Source organism: Mesoplodon mirus, assembly GCF_964341445.2.
Source record: "Mesoplodon mirus genome assembly, chromosome: 4".
NCBI lineage: Eukaryota > Metazoa > Chordata > Mammalia > Artiodactyla > Ziphiidae > Mesoplodon > Mesoplodon mirus.
Window position 1 is genome coordinate 156,055,603 of NC_138979.1, and position 18,241 is coordinate 156,073,843.

The 18,241-nt window shown below is 37.5% G+C and overlaps 1 protein-coding gene across 1 annotated transcript in view; it reads left to right on the forward strand.

The window, feature by feature from the left end:
- SLC39A9 (solute carrier family 39 member 9) overlaps positions 1 to 18,241 on the forward strand; it is a 51,099-nt gene that overhangs the window by 19,751 nt on the left and 13,107 nt on the right. Inside the window, exons 2-3 of the mRNA XM_082618655.1 lie at positions 1,769 to 1,877; positions 16,007 to 16,201. Coding sequence (XP_082474781.1) covers positions 1,769 to 1,877; positions 16,007 to 16,201 — 304 coding nt within the window. The remainder of the gene's footprint in view (positions 1 to 1,768; positions 1,878 to 16,006; positions 16,202 to 18,241) is intronic.

The following is an 18,241-nucleotide window of genomic DNA, read 5'->3' on the forward strand; positions in this document are numbered from 1 at the left end:
AATATCTATAGCTCTAGTATGTCAATCTTTGTCAAGCGTTTTTTAAAAAGCTATAGGACGTTTTAGCATCAGACTGAATACAGGGACTTCCCTGGTGGCGCAGTGGTTAAGAATCTGCCTGCCAATGCAGGGGACACGGGTTCAAGCCCTGGTCTGGGAAGATCCCACATGCCACGGAGCAACTAAGCCCGTGCGCCACAACTACTGAGCCTGTGCTCTAGAGCCCGCGAGCCACAACTACTGAGCCTGTGTGCCACAACTACTGAAGCCCGTGCGCCTAGAGCCCATGCTTTGCAACAAGAGAAGCCACTGCAATGAGAAGCATGCACACCGCAACGAAGAGTAGCCCTCACTCGCTGCAAATAGATAAAGCCCGTGTGCAGCAACGAAGACCCAACGCAGCCAAAAATAAAATAAATAAATAAATAAAATAAATTTAACCTGAATACGTTTTTTCATTGTATGAATAATACATATTCATTGCAGATAAATTAAAAATGTGTTGTAGGGACTTCCCTGGTGGCACAGTGGTTAAGAATCCACCTGCCAATGCAGAGGATATGGGTTCGAGCCCTGGTCCGGGAAGATCCCACATGCCACGGAGCAACTAAGCCCGCGAGCCACAACTACTGAGCCCGTGTGCTGCAACTACTGAAGCCCACACGCCTAGAGCCCATGCTCTGCAACAAGAGAAGCCACTGCAGTGAGAAGCCCGCACACTGCAACAAAGAGTAGCCCCCACTTGCTGCAACTAGAGAAAGCCTGCATGCAGCAACCAAGACCCAACACAGCAGAAAAATAATAAATTTAAAAATAAAATTTAAAAAATGTGTTGTAAATTATATATTACACATTATGTTTATAATCTATAAAGTAAAAAATTTTTTAATGTGTAATTTATACTTGTTCTACTTGTATGTATACCTTTCCGAAAGAATTACGAGATTATCAATGCATATTGTTGGCCACCAGCTTTTTCCTCATAACAGTACATCGTGACTTTCTATATCCATGAATAGACCTGTATGATAATTTTTTTTTTTTTTTCGGTACGCGGGCCTCTCACTGTTGTGGCCTCTCCCGTTGCGGAGCACAGGCTCCGGACGCACAGGCTCAGCGGCCATGGCTCACGGGCCCAGCCGCTCCGCGGCATGTGGGATCCTCCCGGACTGGGGCACGAACCCGTGTCCCCTGCATCGGCAGGCGGACTCTCAACCACTGTGCCACCAGGGAAGCCCTGTATCATAATTTTTAATTGCTGAGTCTTGTGCTATTGTGATGAAGTATTAAAGTTTATTAGCTAGTCTCCTTTCTTGGACATTTAGGTTATTTTCAGGTTTGCATTCTTAATATGTGCAGTGGTCATCTTTGCATAGTTCTTTCTTTCTTAGGATAAATTTCTAGAAGTGAGATTGCCGGATCAAAGAATTCACATTTTTGAGGCTTTAAATCTAAATTGCCAAATTGGGGTCCAGGTAGGTTGCAGCAATTCACATTTCTTCCAGTGTTAGACAAGTATGCTCATTTCTCCCTATTGTGGGTAGTAGACAAGTTTTCCCACATCATTGCCAATCTGGGAAACTTAAAAATGGCATCTCCTTGTTTTAATTGGCTTTATTATTCATGAAGCTGATGCTTTTTCATGTTCAGTGGCCATTGTAGATTTTGGCCTCACAGATAAGCAGAGCACAGTCTTCATTGCAGGTACTTCAGAAACTTTACCCCGTTCATTCATCAATCTTTTCAACAGCTTATGTTTTCTTTCCAGGAGCGACTAAAGCTGGTGACTGTTTTGGGCGCTGGCCTTCTCTGTGGAACTGCCCTTGCTGTCATCGTGCCTGAAGGAGTACATGCACTTTATGAAGATTTTCTTGAGGGTGAGAAAGAGAGAGAGGCCTTTGAGATACGTTATTGACGTGGAGGGCTGAAAGGAGAAGCTTAGTGGTATTTTTTTCTGAACACAGTTCATGTTTGCCATAGAATATATGCCAAAACATATCTTTTGACGTCTTTGACAATAAACACATCAATAGCAGTTTGTGATTGAATGCCTCAATCCATGAATACCACTTAAGGTTTATTTGCAATAATGCATGAATTCCGGGCTTTATAAGTATGACAGTTATTTTTTCATGTCCATGCAAAAACTTCCAAGATCCTACATGATAATAACTGTATTTTTAGTGTTTTTTAATTGAAAAAAATACATAGATAAACACATTTGGATTCAAGGACCCTTTGTAGTAAACTTTTTAGTGAGGACCTCTGTAGTAAAGGATAACTAAAAAATTAAAGAGACCTTTCCTGACAAGCAGAGAACAGTATAGCTGTATATGAGAAAATGCTGAGCAGTGTCAGCTTGGTTCACTCGTCTGCTAAATGATTTGGTCCTTCACACCAGCTGGAAGGCATACTTGATTCAAATTTGTGATTCAGCAAAATCAGCTTCCTACTTGTCATGAAACTTCACAGATATCTGTGAAGAACTGAAACCACAAATGTTAAATTGGTGAACTGAATCTTCAAATGCCAAGAGTCTGCTGGACTTTAAGAATAGTATAAAGAGGTAAACACCTTCCAAATTTCTTACTAGTTACAGTGTAATAAATAGTCTTTCAGGTCTCAGTAGAGGAAAAGAACTGTGTCTTTTATCCAGATTGATGATGCTCTTATGCCTAGGGTATGAATATGGGCATAATGGTAAAGAGTGAGGATTGTGGAGGCTTTATTGCAAAATAGGACAGAAGCTGAGGATTGGTCAGCCTTAGGGGGAAAAAGATAATAAATCAGGAGCCTTAGAGCAGTGGTTTTCACCCTTTTTTGATCATATATTCTGTTGGGAAAAAAGATATACGTGTGCTATTGTACTGATTTACTCTGTACATTATAAAACACACTCCTTAAATAGAAAATTTTGGAATATGAGATTTAAAGTCCTTTCATATTCTAGTGGGTCATCTTGAATGTTTCTGGATGTGATCATTACTATCCTGATATCCTAGGAAACATTCAGACTATGATTAAATAGACAATTAAAATTTGTTTTGCTTGTCTTTGTGCTAAGAATTATGGGTGGCAGTTATTTCTTAAACTTGTCTGATAATAAAAGTTCCTTGAGGGAGGGGTGCATTTAAAAAATGTATTTTCCTGGCCCCCAACCTAGACTACTGAATCAGAATTTCCAGGGAAGGGACCTGAGAATGTCTAATTTTAACAAGTTGTCAAATGATTCTTACTAGACAAGTTTGGGAAACACTGGGGTAGAGGAAAGAACTGCTTCAGGTTTAGTTTTTGTTTGTTTGTTTTTTAATAACAGTTTATGAGATAATTTACATACCATATTTCAGGTATAGTTTTAAAGTTAAATGTAGCTACTATGTGTTGGGTTGCTTTCCTTTATTTTAATAGTTTTCCTGGTTTTGTCCTAAAATAATTTTATGGATTCATTTGAAAATGGATGTGCTGTATAAACCTGTTTTTTCAAAAATAAACATTCTGGTCTCTTTAACCTTTTCACCAAAGATTATTCTCCTGCCCTAAGCCATCATTAAAAAATCTTTTAAGGGACTTCCCTGGCGGTCCAGTGGTTAAGACTCCATGCTTTCACTGCAGGGGTTGTGGGTTTGATCCCTGGTCGGGGAACTAAGATCCCACAAGCCGCCCAGCCTTGCCAAAAAAAAAAGAAAAAAATAAACTTTAAAAATTATTTTCATTTATATAATTTACATTCACTCTTTTTGGCGTGAATGACTGCATTTTGCCAAATGCATAAAGTCAAAATGCGGAACAGTCCCATCACCCTCATCCCCTTTTGTAGTCAAACCTTTCCCCCAACCTTGGGCAACCTCTGATCTCTTCTCTCTATATATAGTTTTGCCTTTTCTGAATGTCATATACATGTAATCTTGTAGCCTTTGGGTCTGACTTCTTTCAGTTAGCATAATGAGGTTGAGAGTCATCATGTTGTTCTGTGTATCAACGGTTTGTACCTTTTTATTTATTTTATTTATTTATTTATTTATTTTTTGCGGTATGTGGGCCTCTCACTGTTGTGGCCTCTCCTGTTGCGGAGCACAGGCTCTGGACACGCAGGCTCAACGGCCATGGCTCATGGGCCAAGCCGCTCCGCGGCATGTGGGATCCTCCCAGACCGGGGCACGAACCCGTGTCCCCGGCATCAGCAGGCGGACTCTCAACCACTGCGCCACCAGGGAAGCCCTGTACCTTTTTATTTCTTAGTAGTGTGCCATTGTTTGGATGAACTATAGTTTGTTTATTCCTTCACCAGTTGAAAGACATATGGGTTGTTTCCAGTGTTGGTGATTATCAGTAAAGTCACTATAAACATTAGTGTACAGGTCTTTGTGCGAACATGAATTTTTATTTCTTTTGACAGGTGGAATTGCGGGTTATATGGTAAGTGTGTGTTTACCTTCATAAGAAATTGCCAAACGTGTTTCCAAAGTGCCTGTACCATTTTGTATTCCCCTCAGTAATGTGTGAGAGTTCCAGTTGATTTCCTTCCCAACACTTGATATTGTCTATTTAGTTTTAGTTTTTTATTTTAGTCACTCTAATAGGTGGGTAGTGGTGTCTGAATGTGGTTTTTTTGTTTGTTTTTTAATTAATTTATTTTTGGCTGCATTGGGTCTTCGTTGCTGCACGCGGACTTTCTCTAGTTGCAGTGAGCAGGGGCTACTCTTTGTTGCGGTGAGCAGGCTTCTCATTGCGGTGGCTTCTCTTGTTGTGGAGCACGGGCTCTAGGGCGTGCAGTCTTCAGTAGTTGTGGCACGTGGGCTCAGTAGTTGTGGCTCGCGGGCTCTAGAACGCAGGCTCAGTAGCTGTGGCACACGGGCTTAGTTGCTACGCGGCATGTGGGATCCTCCCGGACCAGGGCTCGAACCCGTGTCCCCCGCATTGGCAGGCGGATTCTTAACCACTGCGTCACCAGGGAAGTCCCCTCAATGTGGTTTTGATTTGCAATTTCCTAATGGCAAATGATGTTGAACATCTTTTCATTAGTCACTCTATTAGGTGGATAGTGGTATCTCAATGTGGTTTTAATTTGCAATTTCCTAATGGCAAATGACGTTGAACATCTTTTCATGTGCTTGATTACCATTGCTGTATCTTCTTTGATGGTATCCAATCATTTGTCCATATTTTAAATTGAGTTTTCTTATTACTGAGTTTGGAGAGTTCTTCATATATTCTGGATACAAGTCCTTTACTGAGATATGTGATTTGCAAATATTTTCTCCTAGTCTGTGGCTTCATTCTCTTAACAGTATCTTTCACAGAGTAGTTTTTAATTTTGATGAAGTGAATTTATCAGTTCTTTCTTTCATGAATTGTGCTTTTGGTGTGATATTTAAAAACCTTTTGCTAAACCCAAGTTCACAAAGATTTTCTCTTTTGTTTTCCTCTAGAAGTTTTATAATTTTAGGTTTTATACTTAGGTCTATGATCCATTTTGAGTTAATTTTGAACACAATGTAAAGGTTCATTTTTTAAAAATAAATTTATTTATTTATTGATATTTTTTATTTTTGGCTGCATCGGGTCTTTGTTGCTGCACGCGGGCTTTCTCTAGTTGTGTGAGCAAGGGCTACTCTGTTGCGGTGCACGGGCTTCTCATTGAGGTGGCTTCTCTTATTGAGGAGCATGGGCTCTAGGTGCACGAGCTTCAGCAGTTGTGGCTCGTGAGCTCTAGAGCGCACAGGCTCAGTAGTTGTGGCGCACAGGCTTAGTTGCTCTGTGGCATGTGGGATCTTCCTGGGCCAGGGCTCAAACCCGTGTCCCCTGCATTGGCAGGCAGATTCTTAACTACTGCGCCACCAGGGAAGTCCTTCATTTTTTGCATATGGATGGATGTCCAATAGTTCCAACACTATTGGTTGAAAAGACTATCTCTATTGAATTGTCTTTGCACCTTTGTCAAAAATCAATTGACCATGTTTGTGTTGGTCTATTTCTGGATTCTCTGTTCTGTTCCATTGATCTATTTGTCTATCCTTTGCCAATACTACATTTGTCTTGATGACTATATCTTTATAGCAGATTTTGAAATTAGATTGTGAAGTCCTTCTAACTTTGTTCTTATTTTTCAAATTTGTTTTGGTTAAACTAGTTCCTTTGCCTTTCTATAAAAATTTAGAGTCAGCTTGTCAGTATCTTCAAAAAAAATCATGCTGGGATCCTGATTGATATCGAATTGAGTCTGTAGATTAATTTGGGGAGAATTGACATTTTAAGAATATTGTGCCTTCCAATCCATGAACACAATATATCTCTCCATTTATTTAGGTCTTCTTTGATTTCTTTCATCAGTATTGTAGTTTTTAACATACAGATCTGAAAATATTTTGTTAGATTTATACCTAAATATTTCATATTTTTGTGCAATTGTAAATGTTACTTTAAAAATGTCAATTTCCGATATTCTAATATTTAGAAATTTGATAAGCTCCATGTAACTTGAGCTGCTGTCAGGGCAAAGTGGCAGGAGAAAAGAGAGAACAGAATAACCTGTTTTCCCCCCATACTCTTCAGACCAGTGGGGCCCTTTTCCTAGATACTGTGGCCAGAAAGATGGTGTATTTCTTGGAGTTTTAACTGCTGTTGTTACTGCCATGAAGTTCTGCAGCTGGGGCTGCCTTCAAGGCAGGGCTGCAAAAGAAAAGAGAGGGAGGGTAAAAGGAAAAAAAGGGGGAGGGCTTCCCTCCACACCAACACCTCTCAGCAGTCCCTCTTCCTGGTCCTCTGCTAGAAGGGTAGGGTTTCCTTTGAAGTTTTTGCTGCCCTCTCTCCTCTTGCTATTGTTTACTCTTTATAGTCTTCAGGTAGTTGTATTTTGTGTGTTTTGTCCAGAGTTTTTGTCGTGATCAGTGTGTGGTTGAGACTATAGTGGGTTTACTCCACCTTGGCCAGCACCAGAAGTCCCCATCATTCTTTTTAAAAAGTAAAATGTTAATATTCCACTTTATTAAATTTTGAGGTAGCTCGACCGTGATGTTAGTTTTAAACTAAGCTATCTCCAAATTTTCCTCATCTCTCTCTATACTGATAAGTCACATCACTTTAGTTTCTGCTACTTTATCTTTTTCTCCCTCCACCCTTTTCCACTCTTTCTTTATTGTACATCAAACCAACTTTTCTCCAAACTTTGAAAAAGGAGGTTATTTACATGTAACTACAGCCTATGGTTCAGTTCTTCTGTGAACCTTATAATTATGATAATTAACATATTTTTTCAGAGCTCAGTGTACCATGTTAACTAAGTGCTCTGACACTTTAATAAGCATTATTAAATAGGAATTAATGTAAAAAGGAACCTCTCACATACTCTTCTGTATTTATAGCTCTAAAATCACTGGCCTAGATGATTATCAGCGTTCATGTGAGAAAACCATCTTTCTATAGAAACAGAAGTTTTGAGAACATAGTTTATTGAGTACTGCAGTGCTTGTTTACTGTGGAGCTAATGTTTGAAACTACCAGAATTCTCTGGAACATGAGAATTGATATGTTTAGGAAGGCAGACTGTTGGTCAAAGACCTAAATATAAATGTTATGTGCTCATAACTGGATGAGCATTGAAACTGTTGTGGTCAGAAATGGTTCAGTATAGATTATCCCACATATTTCTCCAAGAATGCCATGTGTCAGATTCTTTAGAGAGATACAGTGAACATTTTATGGCTTTCTCTGTCATTTTGCTCTACATTTAAAGTAGAGGGTTAAATCTGCTATTATATTTAATTAACTTTTATCCTATCATTCATTAATAAAAATGGAGCTCTTTAAGGCGCTTGTTATACTTTACTTTCAGGATTCTGAAACATGGATGATCCTGGACTAATACAACCTATCTCATCTACCTCTTATTCTGTCTGCTAAAATGTCTAGTCTCTGCTTTTTCCTTGCCCCTTCCTCTCCCTTCCCCCCCAGCATTGTTTTATTGTTCAGTATTGTATCTGACCAGATAATCAGGCCAACTATTTCATATAAGATGTTTAAAAATAAATCTCCCAAATTAATTCCATTTAATGTGCAACTGTGTTCCTAAACATTCAGTGGGCACTTAACCACATACCAGGTATTGAGTGAATATATTGCCTGATCATCACAGCAGCCCTCTGAGGTGGATACTATTTTGTAGATGAGGCTTTTGAGCCACAAAGAGGTTAAATAATTTGCCCCAGGAACTCAGCCAGTAAGCGTCAGGACCAGGATTTGAACACAGGCTGTCTTACTCTGAAGACTACAGGTTTTGTTTTGTTTTTTTTAACATCTTTTTTGGAGTATAATTGCTTTACAGTGGTGTGTTAGTTTCTGTGAAGCCTACACTTTTAATGACACTCTGCTACATAGTGGACTTTGTAAGGAATTTCACATTACCAAAACACTGTTTTATCTGCTAAAGAAATCTAAGTTTCCTACCTTGTAATGAGATTCTTGTCTTTCAGAAACATGTAGTATTTTGATAAAAGATTCACTAACATCCCTTTAAAACGTCAGCTTTATACATTTGACTATGGTCAGTTTTCTGTTTTACATCAGAAACAGAATGCATCATTATTAAGAGCTACACCACCCTATTACTGAAAACACGTCAAGTGTAAAGAACTGTCTGTCTTTGCCAGAAAAAGAAAAGTACATAGTAAAAATCTGTGAAGGTTATAAGGTGTGAGTAGAAGTTAAGAAATTTAAAACAACCAGTAAAGGCCCAAAATATAAAAATCAAAACTGGGGATCACCTCAAAAAAAAAACCAGCAAAAAAACCAGATTACCTGAAGGTTTGATTCTTAGAATGCTTTGTCCTTTGTACATGTTAATCTGAAGAAGGAGTTCCAACAAATCTGTTCAAAGGGTAAATTGATTCTATTATATTTAATTTAACGTATGTGTCTGTGTCATAGAAAGGCTACATACTATACTGATGGAACTTACTGGAAGGATTCCTATATGAATATCTAGGGAAAGAATTAAGCCCATAATGATTTGCTGAACACTCTGTTAGTGGCATGAGAAATATATGTCTGATGAGCAATATCCAATGATAATACTGGGTTTATATACTCTGCAGTGGGGAATGTGATGTGGAACATGTCTCAGCTAATGAATTACCAACCAGTGCCCTGAGTAAGATAGACACAACGATAACAACCTGAAACTTCTTTCGAGAATGAGTAACACATGTCCACAACATAATGTATTTTAATTAAATAGCTTGGTTTTAAAAAATTTTTTATTTTATTGAAGTATAGTTGATTTACAATGTGATGTTAATTTCTGCTGTGTGGCAAAGTGATTTAGTTATACATATATATACATTCTTTTCCATATTCTTTTCCATTATAGTTTATTATAGGATACTGAATGTAGTTCCCTGTGCTGTACAGTAGGACCTTGTTGTTTATCCATTCTATATATAATAGTTTGCATCTGCTAATCCCAAACTCCCAATCCATCCCTTGCCCACCCCCCTCTCCCTTGGCAACCACAAGTCTGTTCTCTATGTCTGTGAGTCTGTTTCTGTTTCGTAGATAAGTTCATTTGTGTCATATTTTAGATTCCACATGTAAGTGATATCATATGGTATTGATATTTGTCTTTCTCTTTCTGACTCACTTCACTTAGTATGATACTCTCTAGGTCATCCATGTTGCTACAAATGGCATTATTTCATTCTTTTTTATGGCTGAGTAGTATTCCATTGTATATATACACTACATCTTCTTTATCCATTCATCTGTTGATGGACATGTCGGTTGTTTCCATGTCTTGGCTATTGTAAGTAGTAAATAGCTGGGTTTTGAGATCTCAGTTTTTGCTAGGTTGAGTTTCATGTCCTAGAGTAGAAGGAAGGACGGATGTGTTAATACTGAATATCTGGATTCCATTACTAATCTGTTTATGTACTAATAAGATCATGGGATTATCACTCACTTTAAAAAGTTTTTTTGTTTTGTTTTGGCTAATGCTTGCAAATAAAACCAGTAATGCCTACCATTCATTGTATATAATCCAGTAAATATTTCATGTTTTTATATAAAGTTAAATTCCACTTAAGTATAAGTATTCAGGTCTTTTATGGAAAGCTTCAATCAACAGCACACTTATTTCAAGCCATATATATATGTATGTGAACATATATATATAACATATATATATATATAAAATAATGTTGCTGACATTTTACTTATTTGCCACAATTTTACATAAAATTAGGTGTTAACGCCTTCAAAATGGGAACGTCAGGAAATTATGTACTTGTATCAGTGAATGCTCAAAAAATGTTGGAGCTCTTTCTTTAATTTACCTCCAGAGTATGCAGCACACTTAGATGAGAATCATCAGTGGCAGCAGAATTTTCCTTGAAAGTAGTTTAGGTTTGGTGAAATATACAACTTATTCAATGCCAGTCTGTTTGATAAGATAGGTGACCTGTTTATTCAATATTATTTTAGATCAAAAGCTGGTGATTCTAGAAAGTATGACAGTTTCATTGTGATTCGTGAACTTGACTCTGAATGCCGTACCAAGAGTTCCAAAATTATTTAGATAAAGAAAGCATTGTTAGGATAAGATATAGAAGGATCTTATACTCATCTAAATTTAAAAATTCTGATATAGTTATACCTTATAAAGGGAAATAATTTTGGCCACCCTTTGAAAGTTGTAATTAGGCTTGACATTTAGTTTCAGAACTATGGACACCCAAAAAGTAATTATCTTTAAAAATTATTATGCAACTGTTCACAAATAATATTATGATTAACACCCTTTAATAAGATGTTAACCCACCTTTGTACCTAAGCTCGCTTTAGCATAACCTTTCACCTAATTTAGCATGTACATCTGTTACCTGTTAAGTCTGGATTTATAAAGAAGCATGTGCATAATTATCTTAAAACATACAACTAGGGCTTCCCTGGTGGCGCAGTGGTTGAGAGTCCACCTGCCGATGCAGGGGAGACGGATTCGTGCCCCGGTCCGGGAAGATCCCACATGCCGCGGAGCAGCTGGGCCCATGAGCCATGGCTTCTGAGCCTGCGCGTCTGGAGCCTGTGCTCCGCAATGGGAAAGGCCACAACAGTGAGAGAGGCCCGCGTACCGCAAAAAAACCCCCAAAAAACAAAAGACATACAACTAAAAGATTGTATTTTATTTCCATTAAAAAAAATCTTTTTGCGTAGGAAGTAATTAATTGCGTAACTTTTGAGATGAAATGCCACATTAAAAAAATACAGAAGTGGGCTCCCCTGGTGGCGCAGTGGTTGAGAGTCCGCCTGCCGATGCAGGGGACACGGTTCATGCCCCGGTCCGGGAAGATCCCACATACCGCGGAGCGGCTGGGCCTGTGAGCCATGGCTGCTGAGCCTGCGTGTCCAGAGCCTGTGCTCCGCAGCGGGAGAGACCACAACAGTGAGAGGCCCGCGTACCGCAAAAAAAAAAAAAAAAAATACAGAAGTGAAGGCCATTTTTTTGCCTTCAACATCAATTTGTTGAGTATCTACTCAATTTATGGCCTTATGTTGATTGTTATCCGTTCATAGATATACAGTATAGCCCCTGCCTTCAAGAATTCACAGCTGATGGAAAATGAATAAATTAACAGTCAGTGACAGCAGGGGTTGGCAAACTTTTTCTGTAAAAGGCCAGATAGTAAATATTTTAGGCTTTGGGGGCCATATGGTTTCTGTTGCAGTTACTCAACTCTGTTGTCATAGCATGAAAACAACCACAGACAATCCATGAACAAATGAGCATGGCTGTGTTCCAGTGCAAATTTTATTTACAGAGCTAGGCATGAGCCTTCATCCTGCAGTTTGCTGCTGTCTGAATTATGGTATAGTGATATAAAATCTGTGGTAGACACGTACTACTGTGCTGTGTATACATGACTAGAGGAGGACACAGAAAACCTCAAGGAGGAAGGGACTTAGGAGCTGAGTCCTGAAAGACAAGGTGTTATCCAGGAGAAGCAGCATGGAAGGCCCATGGATTCATTAACTCCTGCAGAGTCTAAGCAAAGGCAGAGACAGGAGCCCATTTTGTTAAATATTTAGTGGGTACCTTATGAAAAGATAATCATTCAAATCCTTTCCAATAGCATCTTTCTACATAGTGTTGAAAATTGTAGTTACCAAAATTCTATGACTGACTTCACATATGTAGTTTCTTTACACCCATAAATATGAAGAATTGGTTTTGTATATTAAAACAGAAGCATACCAAAAATTGCCTTGTCTTTAGAGAAAGTCAAGTGTTTTACTTCGTTTATTTATTTTACATTCTTGAGGCCATGCTAAGCTATTCTCCCAGTGCACAAAGACCTACTTGAAAAGTAATGAGTTCTGCCATCTCAGTATTGGTCATCAGGGTACTGCATTTTGAGTTTATTAATTTTTTATTGAAATATCGCATACAAAATGTATATGTCATACACACAAGAAAGTACACATATTGGCAGTATATAGCTCAATGATTTTTCACAAACTGAGCACCCTCCTTTTACCATGAGGCTACATTTTAATTGTCCAACACTACTGATCACAATTCTTAGACTGCTTCTCTCATAAACTTAATTATTTTTCATCTCTGAGCTTTCAGTAAGTTCTCTGGCTTAAAATCCTTACTGCTAACAGTAATTTTGCTTGCATGAAGGACAGGGTAGGCACATTCTGTCTGCCCACCTTTTCCTCCTAGACCTGTCTAGCGTTCAGTTCTCTTTAATTGATCACTGCAACATAGGCTTCTGATTTCCAGGAAATACCTTTTATTCCAAAATCATCCATTTCTTCCTCTGAAAGTCTCTCTTTACCTCTAGCAGTGCTTCCAAACTGAAGGTAGCAACTCCGGATCTTGAAATAAATTTAGTAAGTTGGACTTGTGACTGGCACTTAAGAAGAGCACAAAGGAGGGACAAGACAGATGAAGAAATAGAATAGTGCATTGTAACCATTGTAAGGATAAGTATTATTTTTTGCAACTTTTTATTTAGTTTTTCATCTATGTGTATGTTTACTAGATCATGATGTAAAATTTATTTTTTACTAGGGATCATGTCCTTAAAAGTTTAAAAAACATTGTCATGAGTCTCATGTCAGCAATTTCAAAAACTGCTTAACATTAGCACCATTAACATTAACTGCTCAAGAGGGAAGGGATGTGGGAACAGATGTATATGTATGACTGATTCACTTTGTTATAAAGCAGAAACTAATAAAAAAAAGTTCCCCCCCCCAAAAAAGAAATTAACTGCTGATACTTGTAGAACTTGTTTAAATTAATAAAATGGAAATTTGGGGGCTGGAGGAAGTTTTTTTCTGCCTATCTCTTGGAGGAGCACTCCGTCTCATTTTAAGATGCCAGTGTAACTCAAACAGAGATGTTACAAGAAAAAATATTGCAGACAGATATCCCTCATGAATGTAGATGGCACAGTGCTTTATCAAACATTAGCAAATTGAATACAGCAATATATAGACAGTATAATACATTTTGACCAATTGGAGTCTATCCTAGGAATGCAAATCAGGGGTTGGATTAATATCCAAAAACCATTTTAATTTATTATCTTAATCGAATAAAGTAGAAAAACCATTTGATCATCCTTAAGAGGTACAGAAAAGCATAAACATTCGACAAAATTAAGCTCCTAATTCTCAGCAAACTAGGAGAGAACTTCTTTACTGAGAAAGGGTATATTTGAAAAACCTACAGGTAAGATGCCTAACACTGGGAACAAAACATGGCTGTCTCCTCTCAACCACTTGTACTTAACATTGTACTTGGGGTCTTGGCCAGACGCTAGTCTGAAGTAAGGCCAGAAAAAGAAAGAAAAGGCATAAAGATTGGCAAGAAGTAAAACTATCTGTCTGCAGGTGACATGATCACCTATGTAAAACTGGTTAAAAATGTAAAGCCTCACAATATCAAATGTTGACAATGGAATGGAGCAACTGGTACTCTCAGACATTGCTGTTGGATACGTAAAATGGTACAACCACTTCGGAAAACAGCTTGACAGGTTTGTTTTATAACGTTAAACATACATACACCCATCAGTTCTGATCCTAGGAATTTACCCAAGGGAAAAGAAAATGTGTATCCACAGAAAGACGTGTACCTGAATGCTCATAGCAGCTTTATTTATAATGGACCAAAATTGGAAATTACCTAAATGTCTATCAACAGCTGAATGGATAAACAGGTTGTGATATGTCCATACAATGGAACACTACTCAACAAAAAAGAGGACCAAACTACATGCAAAGCTTAGATAAATCTCAAAATGTTATGCTGAACAAAAGAATCCTTATGCAAAAGAGTATACATTGCATAACTCCATTTATATGAAATCCTAGATCAGGGAAAACTCTGGGGACAAAAAGCTCTTCAGTGCCTGCTTGGGACCAAGAGTGACTTATTGACTCCAGGGACGCACAAGAGAACTTTTCTGATATTTTAAACTACTGCTCCATATCTTGACCTTGGTGGTAGTTACTAGAGTTTTTACATTTGTGAGTTATACCTCAATAAAGTTGATTTAAAAAAAAAGAGAGAGGGCCTCCCTGGTGGCGCAGTGGTTGAGAGTCCGCCTGCCGATGCAGGGGATACGGGTTCGTGCCCCGGTCTGGGAGGATCCCATATGCCGCGGAGCGGCTGGGCCCGTGAGCCATGGCCGCTGGGCCTGCGCATCCGGAGCCTGTGCTCCGCAACGGGAGAGGCCACAACAGTAAGAGGCCCGCATACCGCAAAAAAAAAAAAATAAAATAAAAAGAAAAAAAAAAAGAGAGAGAGAGATTTAGACATTTTAAAACAAGTAAATGAAATCACTATTAGGGAAAAAAATCTTAAGATTAAAAAATTACTTTGAGAAGATGAAAAAGTTTTAGAGATGGATGATGGCTGTAGAATGATGTGAGTGTACTTAAAGCCACAGAATTGTATGCTTAAAAATGGTTAAAATGGTAAGTAAATTTTATGTAATGTGTATTTTACCACATTTAAAAAAAAAGGTTAAAAAAAAAGAAAAAGCTGTGTAAACAAAAAATCTTTCAAGAATTAGAAAAATACATGAGTTTTTATTATCTTAAGATAGTATGTGCTTTGTGCTTCTCAAAAATGACTTTTAAAGAATTAAGGCAGGCCCTAAAATATTGCAACAGACTTATGTAATTTATTTGGTCAAAGATTAAAATGCTTAATCTAATTATAAACAATAAATGTGTTTAGTATGTTAGCCTGTATTTATGAAACACAGCAAAGATTAGGATTCTGGCCTTGAAGTGTTTATGTTTTGAGTGTCAAATACGTGAGTATAATAAACTAGCAGTATTACTTAGCCAGGTATCATTTACTGTAATTCAGAGCATCCCAACAATCATATTTCTAGAACAATCATATTTGTAGAACAATCATCTTTCTAGAAGGAAATGTCTCTTTTAAACCGCTCTGCCCTTTTGGTTTCTAATTAGTGATTGTCCCCTGAGATTTTTAAAGCTAAAAGTGTTTTATACTCAGTTTGCCCTTTATTTGCAATTTTTATATCAACCTAAGTGTAAAACTAGATAAATTTGATTCTAATTATTTTCACTGTTACTTTTCTTCATTTGCCTATTTTCATCAAAATAAACCTTACTGTAGTTTCTGGTGAGAGTGGTGTGAATTTCTCTAGCCCGAAAGGAAGATTTGGGGATGATATCCCTTGGGAATATGACTGCTTTCTTGCCTGGTGATTTGCTTCCACTTCCTAGGTTTTGGGAATAATAGGCAGTTAAAAGCTCTTCATGCCAAAAGCAGAGGACCCTTGGGAATTTTTTCATCATGAACTTTAAGTTAAGGGAGTTTATGATTGGCTAGATTATAATACAGGAAGTGAATGTCTTTGCAGTAAAATCTGTAGAGCTTGAAATACAAAAGAATGGAAGCTTCTATGTGAAGATGTTTTGAGGGGGAAAACACATTTTCTCTTTACGGTTCATTCTGCTCTAGGGAAACACCACCAAGCGAGTCAAACACAGAATGTGATTGCATCAGACAAAGCAGAAATACCGGTTGCCCATGAACATGAGCACAGCCATGACCACACACAGCTGCATGCCTACATCGGTGTTTCCCTCGTACTGGGCTTTGTTTTCATGTTGCTGGTGGACCAGATTGGCAGCTCCCATGTGCATTCTACTGATGGTAAGTAGCTCCAAGGTTTTCTGGGCAGTGCAAAACATTGCATTTTAGGCTATCACAAATGATTGAATAATTCAATATGTATCAGTGTTCTTATTTAGTGCTAAAACTTTCTCAGGTTCTGGTGAACATTTCATTCATTTGAGAAAGCTAGTGGGTTGTGACATGTGGCACAAGGGAGTGTTTATTGGATTATTACCCTGGTTATTTTAAAGCTCACTTGATGGAGGTCTAGGGCAGAAGTTCTTAACCCTTTTTGTGCCATGGAGCCTTTCAGCAGTCTAAAGCCTGTGGACCTTTTATTGGGATAATGTTTTAAAATGCATAAAGCACAGTATAGGATTACAGAGAAAATCAATTTAATATAGTTACTAAAACATTAAAACAAATTTGTGATATAGTAATGTATGTCTTCTTTATTGACACATTAAAGAATGAGATAATATATTTAAATCATAAGCAAGTTAGAGTTAAATTTAATTGTTTAGGACATCAGTATAACAGCTATTGTTGAGTAGCTTGACTAAGAACATTAAATTCTGAGATGGGCTTTAACAAGGCAACAGAGTGTCAAGTTGAACGTCCAGTTGATTTGGGTTCTTGTTTTGATGGTTACTAGTGTAGAAGAGCCTGATTCACAAAGATATTTTTTTACAAATATACTTGAACACATTTGTAGCTTGCTTTCCAGGGAAAGATAAGCTTCTTTCAAGGACAACTAGAATTCTCCAAGACCTTTAAAGTTAATTCCAGTCATATTAACTTTTTTGTCTTTAGATCAATGAATTCATCTTTGGTTAGATCAATATCTTTGATATGGTTTATATTAAATAAAAAAGGATTCTGATCCATGATACAACTTTGATGCCATCGTGATATAAATAAACTTTTTTGATATAAATACATTTGAAAGGGTTATAATGGACATAAGGGTTTACAGATATTTCTTTTCAAATACATTGACAGAGAATTTTGCAGATAGGAACTGCTAGAAAGCAGCATAGATATCTTGGTCACCAGCAAGAGATCCCATGACTTCTACTGTTTTGCGGCTGATGACTGTTAGGTGTAGAGTTGCCTGTTAGTTGCGCAGCTCCGTCACATGAGCATCTACAAACAGGAAGACTGTAATCATGCAACGTGGCAGCACTTCTATAAGCCCTTAATTTAAAGTAGTGATGAAAGAGAGTGATAAATGTTTAAGTTTGCTTCATTTTGTTCTACAGCATAAATACGTTAAACTCATTTATGCAGTTAAAATTTTCCTTTATATAGTTTGCAGCGTAAAGGACATTATAAGGGCCTTCCCAAGTACTGAGTTTTAAATATAGTGAAATCTGTATCTATAAAAATAATAATAATAAATAAATAAAGTAGTGATGAGTGAAAGTGATAATATGATGATATCTTATCACTATAAAATAATAGGAAATTATCTGATTTCTATTGGTAAAGGTAGTCCTACTATTACTTGTGGTTTATTGTCTATATTTATAATTAAAGGAAATGCTAAAGTTCAGTTAGAGGTTAGTACAAGTAAAAATACATTTTTTTTTTAAGTTAAGGTCACAGACACCCCCTGCATTCTCCCTGTGTTCTTCTATTAGACTCCAGGTTAACAATCCCTGGTCTACCAAAAAAATCTGTAGAAAAGCAGGCAAAAGACATGAACAAATAGTTCATAAAAATATATAAAAATGGTCTTTAAACATATGAAAAGATGTTCCTTGCACTTAAAATAAGAAGACTGCAAATCAAAATTCCACTGAGATGCCATTTCTCACCTGTCAGATAGGCAAAAATTCAAAACCTTGGCAGTACACTCTGTTGGCAAAGCTGTGACGAAACAGACACTCTCATCTATTGCTGTGGGTGTGCAGCCCCTGTAGTGGAGAATTTACCCTTCAACCCCAAAATCCCACTTCTAGGAATCTGTTCTGATGAATCGGCTCCAATATGAAAATACATATGCACAAGACTAATCAGTGCAGCATTGTTTATCATTGTAAAAACACTTCAACGTCCAGTCATGCAGATTGGTTG